This window comes from Nilaparvata lugens, chromosome 2, assembly GCF_014356525.2.
Source record: "Nilaparvata lugens isolate BPH chromosome 2, ASM1435652v1, whole genome shotgun sequence".
Classification (NCBI taxonomy): Eukaryota; Metazoa; Arthropoda; class Insecta; order Hemiptera; family Delphacidae; genus Nilaparvata; species Nilaparvata lugens.
Genome location: NC_052505.1, coordinates 7212462 through 7226678, shown reverse-complemented (window position 1 = coordinate 7226678; position 14217 = coordinate 7212462). Strand labels below are relative to the sequence as shown.

Below are 14217 nucleotides of genomic sequence, written 5' to 3'. Positions count from 1 at the left end.
TTATTGAGGACATGGGATGGTCTTGAAGATTCCCTCAATATCAAACCCTAAATTGGCATTCCTCGAGAACTAAGGAGGGTCATGTTTTCTGAATTCTCAAGAACTTTGCAGGCTGGTGAAAATGAAATTCATAGTCGGGCGAAACAGCAGTTTGGAGAACAGGGATTTGGTGCACAAGTTTATTGAGGACATGGGATGGTCTTGAAGATTCCCTCAATATCAAACCCTAAATTGGCATTCCTCGAGAACTAAGGAGGGTCATGTTTTCTGAATTCTCAAGAACTTTTCAGGTTGGTGAAAATGAAATTCATAGTCGGGCGAAACAGCAGCTTGGAGAACAGGGATTTGATGCACAAGTTTATTGAGGACATGGGATGGTCTTGAAGATTCCCTCAATATCAAACCCTAAATTGGCATTCCCCGAGAACTATGGAGGGTCATGTTTTCTGAATTCTCAAGAACTTTTCAGGTTGGTGAAAATGAAATTCATAGTCGGGCGAAACAGCAGCTTAGAGACTGAATGAAAGTCTTCCAAAATTAGGAATAATTAACATTGCAACATACATAACAAGGAGTCTTGTAACTTTCTATTCCCTACTACAAACAAGACCAAATGCCTCTGCTGGCCAAATATTTATTCCGTGAGGAAAGTGATATGTATAACCAACCTATTGATATGAAATACCGTAATGATTGGAAAACTCTTTCAATTTTGGATATGCGTGTAGTGTGGCGTTGATGCTCCCTTCCGTAACTATTGAAGCACTATTATGATGGAGAGTGATTTCTTGTAGAAAAGTGGAAGAAGGCGACGGACGGCTGAGGTTGAGAGCCGCCCGCCCATCAAGTGGGTTGAAAAGGATGTAATGTGATGGGTGAATGAGATCGACGGCTAGAGTCGATTAACAAGGTGCGTAAGATAGAGCAAGAAAAAAGCGACAGAAATTGTGAAGGTTGCTGGGTGGGGGTGCGGGGATGGTTGTGTGAGGCGCCCGGGGATTTAAGTCGAGGCTGGGAGGGAAGGAGGCTGTCTGTGTGGAGATAACGTAGCTGGTAATGGCATGTGGTGGTTTCTTCTGTCCTGACGCGGGTGTTGACCACTCAGAGAGGTTCACGCTTTGGGATGGGTGCGGGGGGAGGGGGGGACTGCTTCGGGCCTTCTATATCAGGTCTAATTTGTGGAGCCATCCACTATCCACCCAGTCGTGCCGGTTCGGTCCTGCAACAGATACAATCTACTTAACGTGCTTGTAACGGGGTGGGAGGGTGTTTCTTACCCCTCCTCCCTTACTCCTCCCCCATAACTCGTGTAAACATGAAAAAACTGGAATTTAAACTAGATGTTTTTATTGATTGTATTTATCGCTGGGCTGCGGTCGAAATCAAGATCGTACTAAAACATTGTATATTTCGCCTGTTCTGGAGTAGCTGGCCCACACTACACAATCTTGACTCTTTTGATGTGGAATGTTCTTGTATGTTATACAAGTCTGAATGCAAATTTCATAAAATATAGTCCCAAGCTCCTTCTAATAAAAAAGTAATATATCACTCATTTCCCAATATTTTTTTCCAAGTTCATCAAGAATAAGTTCAATTTTATCTCTTGCCATTAAAAAATAATATGAACATTCACGATTCAAGAAATTTTTAGGAATGTTTGTACTTGTCAACAAGTTTGAAGAAAAGTATTTTCAACAGCATTGTTCCAGCATAGTATATATTATTTGCAATAGCATTGTTTCTAGACATTAGTCCATCTTAATTCCAACATTAGTCATTTTTTATATTATTTGAAGGTGTTTGCCTATTCATTACTGTAATTCGTTTTCTCAATCTTATTAACACTCTCATGAGAAGGAACAAATGCTTCAACAGCCAATACTACTCTCCCATCACATTTTCTCATGAGTTTGCATAGGTTATGATTAGCCTATAGTTGAGTCGTGCAAGAATCAAGAATAGATAAAGAAACAAGAATCATACATAAAATTTAAAAAATTATTCTCAAATAGGTATAGCAAGTGGAGTAAGATAAGTGGTGTATTTATCTCTTTGCAACATGGACTTCCAAGAATTCTTGGAGTATTCTAGTGCGATGCATTCTCTTTGAACGAATGAAATTTGTAAGAATGAATGAATATAGCTTTTATCAGCCAACCATCAATGATTATTACGGCATTTCAATAGCACGCGATAGCCATCAAAACAATCTTTGGGTTGAACTATTCTCACCACTTAATTTACAAATTGCCTGTACAAGTTGGGGTGAATCGCCGATATGGCGATCTTCTAACGATTATTGTAGACGGTTGGCCTTTGTAGTTAGCTCGGTGCGCGACCTTTTTAGCGATGGCATCGTCGTAAAAAGTTGGCAGCCTCCTTATCCGGTTAGGATCGAGGGAAAAGAGGTCTTGCTCCGACTCATTAACGTTTATTGTTGCTGGCACTGGCACTGACTGTTGGGTCTGTCGGGAGTTGGGACGCATCGCAACATCCAGAAGCGTGGCCGGTTGTTGTAAAACAGTCGCCGTTTTATTGCTTTACGCTGCTAAAGGCCGGTGCACACTCAAAAAGCAACTAGCCTCTCATCTCAATAGGATAAGGGATGCTGTTGTGCTTGTGGGTGGCCGACTCTGTGACAAATCGACTCTTTCATTTGATGCAGCAAAGATGTTGGATGAGTCATGGTGTGCTTGCTATTCAAACACAGGCCATTCTCAACCAACATTTCCAAAATGCCACTGGATTGTTGACTTTATCATTGAAAATTTGGATAGATGCTGGCAGAGTCATCTGGCAGTCTCTCTCTGTGTGTGTGTGTGTGTGTGTGTGTGTGTGTGTGTGTGTGTGTGTGTGTGTGTGTGGTGTGTGTGTGGTGTGTGTGTGTGTGTGGTGTGTGTGTGTGTGTGTGTGTGTGTGTGTGGTGTGTGTGTGTGTGTGGTGTGTGTGTGTGTGTGTGTGTGTGTGTGTGTGTGTGTGTGTGTGTGTGTGTGTGTGACTGTATGTGTAATAGATCTCAAACAAAACACATACCAAATTTTTATTCCAATAATATTACTGTTCAATAATTGATTATGCATTATATAAAGATCTGTATTTGACAATTGGAATAAAGTACAATAGTACCTCACCTTAATATTCGTGATACATGTTAGGAACATTACAATCCTGAATCTGCACAATATCACATATCACTTTACAGAATAGTAATCAAATGCAACAGAATGATATAGAAATTTATTGTAAATCGAGTAAGCTCTATTTATTATCCTCCAAAAGCGTGATAATATTCTTTGCAGTTGAAGATTGAAATGCAGTAATTATAGCTCATCTTCAGCATTGTAGCTTACTAACCATTATAGAACTTTTCGTCTGGTGAAACCATCAAGACATCATGTTTTCATAGTTTCGTATACTATTTACTTTCCTAGTAGAAGAAAATCAATCATACACAGTAGTTTTACGTCTTCGTCCTTCCTGCTTGAGCATTCTCTCCTCTGAAATATCCATTTTTGATTAATTCCAGTAATATGATTACTGTTGCCCCACCATGCACAGTTTGAGTGTGATCTTACCTCCTGTGGCTCAAATAGATTCATTGAATTATAACAATAGTTGAAGTGGGAGTAATCATTAACTTTCATATTTACATATTGGCGATAAAATGTTTTTCCTCAGTTTGTTAACTTTTTAAAAAAGCTCCAGTGACTGAATATTACATTTTTTCTCTCATAAAGCTCTCAGTGCTTTATGCTGAGAACTAATCATTTGAGAAGAAGCATAACATTTCCTCGTTAATTGAATTTTTGAGAGGTATTTCCATTTTCTAGTAAATTCGCTTATCGTGTTTCGTAGAACTGACTTTATCTGCAGGTTCGTCACTACTTGCTAACTGCGAACAATCGAAAACTTCCCAACTGAAAACAACGACCAATGTGTAGAATTTCTGAAATCGGAAGAGGTAATATTTTGGTCCAATATACTAATCCTTGGTAGAACACGATGTATTTGGTATTCCATTTGAGACTCAAGCAAACTAAACTACATCACTAAGTAAAAGGGATCCTCCTTCTCTCTAACATCATCGAGCAATAGTAGACCGATATAAATATAATCAACAGTAAAAAACAATCGGACTTTCATTCCAGCTCGATTAATTTCTGTTTGTGTATTTACGGTTGTCAAGGCTTATCTGTTATTTATAGTCGATGGTGAAGGAGCAGTAGCTGCAACCTGCAACAACCGACCACCAACATGGGAGAGTCACACCGACTGGTAGCAAGGTGAGAAATGTGATAATGGAGCTCGGCTGATGCAGAATCTTCAGTCTGCGGCTTTTCGATCCTCAGCCTCCTCAACTCCTTTATTCTTTTTATGTGCGTGAAATCGACTGACTTGTGTACGGCTTGTCTGTGTGCGTGTGTGTGTGCTTCAGTGCGCAAAGGATCGCGTGCGTGTGTGGTGAACTGGGTAGGAATATTTCTGGAGTTGTGTGTGTCGACAACTCTTCAGCCGGTTAACGAAGTCGCTCTTGCTCGCAGGAAACTCTCAATTGTAGCCTGAGATTTTGATACGATATTTTTCTTTGTGTATCGAGCAGTAACTTTATGTAACTCAAATCATCAATTTAATTATTTGAAATTGTAATAAAAATTTTGTAGAACATTATTGATAGTTCAATATTGTAGCCTGAGTTTCTGAAACGACATTTCTTTGTTTAGGGAGCAGTATCTCTATATAACTGAAATTATAAATATCATTATTAGACATTGCCATAAAACTAAAACTTAGTAGAACGTTATTGATAGCTCAAAGAAGAGCTATTGATAGATTATCGTTATTGATAGACGTTATTGATAACGTTATTGATAACGTTATTGATAGATTATCGAAGAGCAGACTTGCAGCCTTGCAGCCTCTCAAACGTGAATCAAACTCGATTCAGTTGTAACTCGAGTAATCAAATAATTGTGATGAAAATTCCAATCCCTCAGGTTTCTGTCAATAGTAGTAGTAATAGAGACACTTAAATAATTGCTCCTCTTTTAAATAATATTATTATGAAAAGAAAATCCCAATTAAATGCTATAAATCACCCCGAAGACTTCTGCTACTGCAAATATTGACAACAGGGTAAACAGCTAGATGGAAATTCAATGAGCTCTAAAATTATTTGTCAGCCCGGGAAAAATTATTTCATCAGTAGGCTCCTCTTTTACGCAATGATAGATCGCAGTGTATTTATTTACCTGGAGGTATGTAGCATTTTTAATGAATAAAGTTTCCATTGGGAATTATTTGTATTCAATGTTTTGTATCTATAGTCAACTTCTTCCTCACATTAAATCTTGTCTCTACCTATACTGATATTTCTACATAGCTGTTTACTATTTTTCTATCAGTGACCTTTTATTTTCCCTGTATACTATTTATTTATTTATTTATCATTTACAATCAACTTAAGGACAAAGAAACAGACTACAGTCCAAAACTTCTTTTCATCCCAATTTCATAAAATAAATTGTTCAAATAAAGGTTATGTGCGACTTTCCAATTCTTCACTAATTTCCACATTGAAACAAAACACAAACACTTAAAACAATTAATTTTGAATTTAAAAAGATTAAGATCCGAATATTCTGTTATTTAGAATTTTTAATATATGAATGTATGTTGATTTATAGCTTCCTGAATTATTGCATTTTTCTGGCTCTATTCAGTAGTTATCAATAGAAATTTTCTAAAATTCTAGTATTCTAAATTACAGTACCAGTTTTCTCACAAAAAACTAGCTTTTCTTTAATCTCTCAGTGTTCCCGCATCCTATACAGTTCTCTCATAAACATTTTATATCACAATGAGATATCACAACCTTTGTCCAAGCTCAATAGCATTAAACACACAGTGTTTTGAAACTGAAGTACGTGTGACACATAAAATAACATGAGAGTGTCCTTCCTCCATGGATGCGTATCTTGAATGCTAAGTCAAACACGAATTTTACTCTTTTGTTGTTGAGGTTGAGCTTCCTCTTCAGACGCTCAGAAGATTTGGAGTTGTTGAAAAAAAAGAGAATTTGTAGGAGGCGGAAGGATGGTGTTGGTGATGAGGAAGAGGGGAAGCACACATAATTTCGTGTATAAACCGCCCTGTACAGCCTCCTTATTTTTAACTAAGTGTGACTAACACGACTAGCTGATGTACAGTCCTTTCCGATGAAAATGGACCTCTCAAAGCAGTATTATCTTTGGTTACTGTACTCTGAACCAAATCATATTTGAACAAATTGTTGTAAAAACGCTGGCAATCCCTGCGTATGAAGTACGTTTCCGCGTTCCTGTGTAATATAGAAGTTTTCATGATTATTTCCAGCCAGATTCAAATGCCTTGATGTGATGACCAAAATCGAAAATTTGTTTGGTGAAATGCCATATTGTCATTTGGGCCTGTTGTGAAGTTATACCATAGAGAGACGATAGCATAAGTAGATATCCCATGGTATAGGGCGTTTATGTCGCAACTTTTACTGTTATCCCAAGCCGATAGTTCACTTAGTTCTTTCCCATGGAGCTGTGTGACGCTGGTGGTCTCTCAAATTGTGCCGTTCATACACTATCACCCCAACAAAACAGTAAAAATTTACAATAATCGACAGTAATCGGCTTGAGATAACAGTAAAAGTTGCGACATATATTCCCTATACCATGGGATATCTACTTACGCTAATGTCTCTCTATGGTTATATTGACACGTCTTACTCTTACAAGAGAAAACTCATAGCTTAAGTCTTGTTATACGGACAAGTCTCACCTCTTACCAGAGAAAAATAGCTTGAATCTTATAAATGAGATTCTTTTATTCTAAGCTCCTACCTACATTTTCAAATACTTCCCTTTGCTTCTGTGTTGTCTGTTAAAATCAATCATATATAATGCTATTCGAATGTGAATCATGAAATACAAATTACATACGATCTTCCTACTTCAAGTACGTGACTATTAGTGTCTAAATTTAGCTACCAGTCTACAGTATCATCAAATAATGATCATTTTAGATGTATCTGTCATTTTCAGAAACACATCACTAGAGAGGAGCAAACAACAAGTAACTGTTAATGCAAACAGGTTGATCTGTTTTCTTCTCGCTAATTAAGCTGATGGTAATAATAGGTGGCTTGCCGATTCGGTAGTCAAAACTCGTCTACATGTGTCAAGCTTGAGATGTGGTTAATAGTTAAGAGTTCTGTTCGGGAATTTACTGAGAAAATTTATATGTATCAGAATAGAGAGCAAGAGATGGTTGTTGAATATAAATGAGAACAAGAGATGGAGTTAGAGTAGATGAATTTTATGACGTCTAAAGAAATCGATTTTCAGTTTCACGTGGAAGAAAAATAAAGAAAACTCAACGAAGGAAAATAGGATAGTCGATTAGCAGTGAAGAACAAAGAGGAGAAAAATAATTAATAATGGACGATTATTATTCATTTATGATATGATTGTAATTATAATATGATGATTGTCATGAATAATTAGAATAATTATTGATGATTATTCAACGATGAATGATTCAACCTGAAGAGAGAGAAGTTTCATGGAGGAATCTGAAAGGAAGAATTGTGAATAATTGATATTGTGAAGTGGAGAAAATAACAGACTGGATAGAAAATATGGATAAAACCAAAGTTGACCAGAACTGAGGTAACAACAAGAATGAAAGCACAATTTTTGAAATAGAAGTTGAGGTGAGTGTGCTAGAATATCGAATAATAAAAAGACAAAGTTGTCAATAAACATACATAATTTGAAGAGCATATATATGCTATGTTGTATTGATAGGAAGGTAAATAGAGTTTAAAGGAAGGAAATAAATTAAAAGCTATAGTAAGATTAATTTGAAACCATCGGCATTTCTTATTTATCACAACAATGCTTCCCAATCAGTAGTGAGAGTTTGGAGTGCAACTCACTTCAGTAGATGAAAAATGAGTTTGAAATTGAGAAAATCACATATTTCTGAACTGTGAATCTTCCAAATGTGGAAATCTAGATGTTTCAAGATGAATTGGATGAATAGAAAACGAGAAATCTACATCACAGTTAAGAAGAAGAGAAGAATTTTCTGAAATGAGAAGTTCCATACACAATGAAGGTTTATAGAGAAGCCAGAAAAGATGATGATTGAAGAATGTGGATGGTGTGCAGGGGAAGGAGGTTTAAGAGGCTACCAAGAATGGGGAGGTAGAACACGCAACCATACTGGGGTATGTCGTCACTTGATTCTGGTGCGGGCTGACGGATGAAGGAAGAGACTATCTGTGGAGTCCGAAGCTGTAATAATGTGGAGGCTTGACTGGTGCGTGCCGTGCTGACAATCGGCTATTAGTTAACAGGCATCTCGGCATAATTAATACCCCATTAACTCGAGAGCCGAGACGCCATCACACGCAATTCCAGTCTGCAGACGGCGTCGGTGAAGCTTCCTCACTTGGCGTAACCACTTGATGCTTCTCAATCGCAAAATATCTACTGCTCACGTCAGCCGGGTCATGTTCGTTTGAAACACTCATTTGAACCTGTTAAGATGGTCGACAAAATGAGTAGATGTTGAGGAAATCTTGTCACTTCTGATTTGATGTCTTCCATGTATTTTTGTAGTGACGAGCAGTTTTCGGTCTGAATGATTGATAAATTATCACCTTGCTTCAAAATGTTATAATTTCTACCTACTGTACTTTTGACCTGTTATTGACATAAGTATATCAAGAGTTTAATTGTTTTTGAATATTTATGTAATGTATATGTTTTTGAAATGATGAATTTATGTAATTTATACAAATCATTCAGGTTTCGCTTAGGAAACGCCTGAATTCAAAAATATGGTTTGTATAAATATTTTTATATCAAGACTAAACATTTTGTGAAAGTGAAGACCTAAAATACATATCATCTCAGACTTTGTAATCGTATCTAAATTCGGGTGAGAAATAGCTTCAGGTAACCTTATTTTTCTCTCTCAATCATTTTGCGGAAATAGTATCTTACGTCACAAGGATGGGAAGGGGCCTTTTGCAGGCAAGAATGATTTTTCTAGTCGAGGCGTTAACTGAGACTAGAATTTCATTCGAGCACTGCAAAAGACATTCACGTCCAAGTAAATTACACTATTTTTTGTCATAATAATCTAAAGAAGAATAATTGAGAAATAGAAAACATTACCTGCTTTTGCTGAAGTTACTACAGTACATGCATTCTCTAAACATAACTTATAAGTATATAGTATACAAATTCCGAATCGGGAATTTTGTGGAAGTTGACAAAACTTCCACCTGGAGCACTGAAGGTGTTTTTTTTTTTTAGCAATTTTGCTGTTCCTATTTCGGAACTAGGAAACATAATCGACTGTAAAGAAAACATATTATGGTTTCATTACAGTAGAGTATGTTGTAATGAGAATCATATGTTTAGTTGTTCTGCAAACAGATGTTTACCGGCTTGATACCATGCATGGAAAACAGCTGAGATTGAATGACTATGACAAAAATGTATGAATGAAATATCAGATATTTCATTGTGCATGTGGATGTACCTGTAGATGCCTAATATGAGCTATTTGTGAATATATGGAGAATGGAGAATCAAAGTAGTACATAATCGTGTAGTCATGGTAAGAGAGTAGGGTATAATCATTGATAGAATTATTAACTTACTGAATCAATTATCATTTTTACACGATAATCAGATTCCTCATTCATTGAGTTATAATTGATCGATTAATCGTTGATTGGTGTGCTTACAGGGAAAGTGGAGCCCACTCCTCACACGGCATCATTCAACATGGGCTACCTCGTGTCGCCATACCATTACCACAACGGAACCACCGGACCCATTCCTGTTTCTATGGTAAGTCATTACTCTTTCACTCAGTCTTGATTTCTATGATACTCCAACACAAGGTCTGTAGAACGATTCTGTAGGGATCTTGAAATTAGAGTGCAGGCAGCCGAGATGAGATTTCTCCGAAGAACCAAGGGATGTGAGAGAAGAGATCATTTCAGGAATGAAGATATTAGGAAAGAATTGAAAATCTGCAGCATGAATGAAAGAGTTAGGGAGAATCGGCATCAATGGAGGGAGCATATTCAAAGAATGTCAGCTGAAAGAATACCATTTAAAGTCTATAATTATCAGCCAGTATGCAAAAGAGATGTTGGCAGACCACACAAGCGGTGGCAATAATAGAATTTTTTTATGTTTATTTGAATAATTGGCTAGATATGAGTCAGAACAGGTTAAAGCCTAATCCTAAGAAGAAGAAGATCTTGACTCCAACATAATTATTGAAAACTGTGTATCTTGTGACACTTCAGATAAAATATCTTATAAGGATATGAAAAAGTTACTCCTCTTCTTACACCAATGAGCAATACTCTCAATTTCAATAACACGGTTGGTTAATGTCCTGATGCAATGATTTTTATCGAAAAAATGGTCCTTCGAAATTTTGGTGTTTCATTACTGAGGTATTGGAATTTTCAAATGATGTGAATCGAGTCAAATATAATAGGAGTGAATGAATGGTTGATTGAAAACTTAATTAGAATCACCGTGAGATTTATTTATTTATTGGAAAGAGCAAACAATGTAATAGTCAGAAAAGAAAACAGGCTATTGCCCAAAACTATTTCTAAATTTTGTTTTGTCTCAAATCGTCCAAATATTATGTAGGTTATATTCATTTCATTTTCTTCACCAAATCATTAATCTTTAAATAACTAGTTTTTTTACCTTATTTGAAACTTGTATGGCCGAAAATGCAGTAACATTTTAGTGCTAATGGGAAGGTTTGTGGGGACATAACTACACATCATTACATTTTTGTAATGAAATTTGATTTAAAAGTAAAATTATTATTATTATTTTTTTTTTAATTATGCTCTAAATTATGTGCATATCGTCCGTCATTCTCATTTAATAAGACAAGTCGTAACGAAGTAAGCTTGGTATTGTTAGTTCAGGAGTCAAGTAACAGATAATCAGGATGATTTCCTGATGATGTGGAAGATTTATGATATGAACTCTGTATATTTTGTGATGTTTATTCGTGAACCTGCGTGTCGTCCAAGTAAGCGGAGGTGAGCGGGAAGGCGAGCTAGATAGCGGCGTGCTTTCTGCTATGAGCCAGGTGTTTGAATTCATGATTAGCAATAAAATTGCCGCCCCCTAAATTGGTCGCTTGCACCCTTTCTCTGCCTCCCTCGCCATTAATGAAACGTCCGCCTCAAAACTCACCCCGAACATGCAACAGCATGCTTGCCACTTTGATTCTAACTTTTGCCCCCCAGTACTCACGCACCTCAAACCTGTATTCTATTATTTAATTATGTAATGTTAAACCACACCGCTCGAAAGGATTGTATTCAGAATTAGCTTCGTGTTCCTATTCAAGTGCAAAGTCTCTTTTGTTGTTCAAATTAGTCATTGTATCTCAATATCCCAAGTTACCCTTCAAGCATATGAAGGCTTCACATAACAGTTTTATGTTGATTGCTAGACTGCTTCCAGACGTTCTATGTTTATTTTTTATAATAAAATTGTCATTGATGATGTATTATTAATTTCGTGATGAAAAGCTCTTCAAAATATATATTCATTTCTGTCCTCGAAAATACTGTGTATTTTGAGCTACAGTATATGTGATTCTTCTAGTAATCGCTGCATTATGTTTAGAGTCATCTGTGATTCTCCTCTACCTTCAATTAACTCGTATTCGCTCTTACTGTATCGTACAATATATCAGTTGAGCAAATAGATTTTTCAATTACATTCATTTGATTCAATGATTATTTATTGTATCTTGTAAGACAACTCAGAAATATTGTGATTGATTTATTGGTAATTTATGGATCGTGTAAGCTCACTTATCAACATTGTGATTGATTCATAATTCTTAAACAAATTATCTTGTATTTTTTAAGAATAATATTTCAACTATTGAATGGATGATGTAATACATGCGAATGGAGGAATATCATAGAGATACAGTGAATTAATGATGAAAAGGCATTCCATTGAGCTGGATTTCAAACTGACTGACTAGTTTAATCAGTGGTTGGTTGCTACGATAATTGCCAGTTAAGAAGAAACTTGTTCACAAAACAATCGGCCAGGAGAACCTGAAAAATTACGTACTGAAATGAGATGATACGAATCGACTATGCTTAGTGCTAAAAGACAGTCCTTCAAATTACACATCGATAATAATATGAGACGATTACTGAAAGTATAGTCGATTGAACTAGTCCTAACACTAAGGAACAGGTTCCAAAGTAGAGGATTTCTCACGTTGCAAATGTTCAAGTGAGTTTGAACTGCTGATTGATTCCATTTTAAATTCAACACTGGCTGTTCTAAAGGCTAATTGCTACATCCCACATTCTATCGATAACTTGAAATAAACCAGTGTTGATTTGATAGGTACAAAAATTATAGATATGCATTATCACAAAGAGTTTCATCATGAAATGATCAAGGTTCAGGTCCCTCATAACTTTCCAGTTATGAAAATTCTGTGATTTTACTACGAATCTTCCAATCAAAATATTGTATAAGAACCTGCTAATTGAATAAGGAAATCTTTTTCAAGACAAACTCATGATAACTATTGAAACTTTGTTCGTGCTATCAGTAGATCCATTTTCTAAATAGAGCCGTCATAATTTCAATGGATCAGTTGAGTGACGAAATTATAGGACAAAATTTTAGTAGACCGTGAACACTAAAATAGGATGTAAAAATGGTAACTACCACTTCACCACTGTTATGAAAATGTCGGCTCACGGATATTTCCATACACTAGCAAAGAGGCCGCAGTAGAAATGGTAATTAATTACAACAGATGCTAGATAATATGGAAATTAGTGGCTTACTTTACTCCCACGCTCATTAGGATCATGCTCACTACACCAGGTTGTAGTTTAAATGATGCGCATACTAATTGTCAACTAACTAAAACATTGAATTAATCATTAATGATCAATCAATTTGTTATTCCATTAATTGAGACTTCATTTTCTGAAGTTGAATTATCATTTTTATTGTTACTGTTTGAACTTCCTTCCATTTCACAGATATTTACTGTCACCAACAGTCTTTCCTCAACTACTAATTAATCACTCTTTTTAAAACTAGTTTTCCAATTTCTGCACAAGGTTTGTGTGATTGAGCATGATGATAATTATATATTCCATCTCCAACCTCCTATCTTGCACTTGGAGCATACTTTATAGTCTCAAGCAACTGTATCATGCCTATGTTGAATCAAACATAGGAGAGATTCTGTATCTCATTAATCACCATGTCTATAATATCTTGAAAATTGTACCCCATTATTACTAGTAGTTCTGTGAACAGTGAACCTCACGCAGTTTTCTCATCCATAAGTATCTGTTGTCACCTGTTCTAGTTGATTCAGTTGAATAACAATTCACAGTTGAATCGTAATTTACTCTTGAAAACTGTTATTTGTTTTCTCCAAGATCAAAAACTCACTTATGTTAATAAACTCAATTCACGTTTGAATTTGTATCCCATATGATGATTTATCCAGCTTCGTGATAATCTTTCCATCTGATAAAAATATATCTCAACTATTTTAAAATACATTTTATTCCAGTCAAGAATATTATAAATCCATGGTACCTACATTGATATATTGATCTTGCTTGATTCAATAGAATACAAAACAGAGAAATATAATAGACATAATAGATTTGTATATGAAAGCTCACTATATTCCCCTTCTACATTCTTCCTAAAGAGACAGGGGTAGAGCATTAATGGCCTATTAGAACAAAAGGAAAATACTTTCAGAATTTGCTCTCTTGATCTGCAGCTTTAAAATAAATGTTCTGTATCGACCAAAAACTTCACGGGATTTCCTCGGTTATGGTACTGTAACAATGGGTTCTCTTTTTGATGTTTGGTATTTCCATAATCTTTGCTAAGCTAAGGCTGCTCAAATTTTGACAAAATAAATAAAAATTAAGTTGGAAGCAGTGAAAGAGGAGAATATTTGGTAGTGGAGTGGGCAGACGTAGGCCGTTTGACGTGGACGTGAATTGGTAGCGTAAGCTGCTGTTGTAGGTCCTGTATCACTTTATGGGCGAGAAGAATATAAATTTGACTAGCCTTGAACAGTTTTCTCGCACCGCTG

At 36.0% G+C, this 14217-nt stretch overlaps 1 protein-coding gene across 7 annotated transcripts in view; it reads left to right on the top strand.

Annotated features, from left to right (window-relative positions):
- Positions 1 to 14217, top strand: part of LOC111047051 (protein pangolin, isoforms A/H/I/S) — a 307983-nt gene that overhangs the window by 82312 nt on the left and 211454 nt on the right. For all 7 annotated transcript variants that reach the window (XM_039420443.1, XM_039420447.1, XM_039420449.1 and 4 more), the window contains one exon: positions 9802 to 9905. In XM_039420443.1, coding sequence (XP_039276377.1) covers positions 9802 to 9905 — 104 coding nt within the window. The remainder of the gene's footprint in view (positions 1 to 9801; positions 9906 to 14217) is intronic.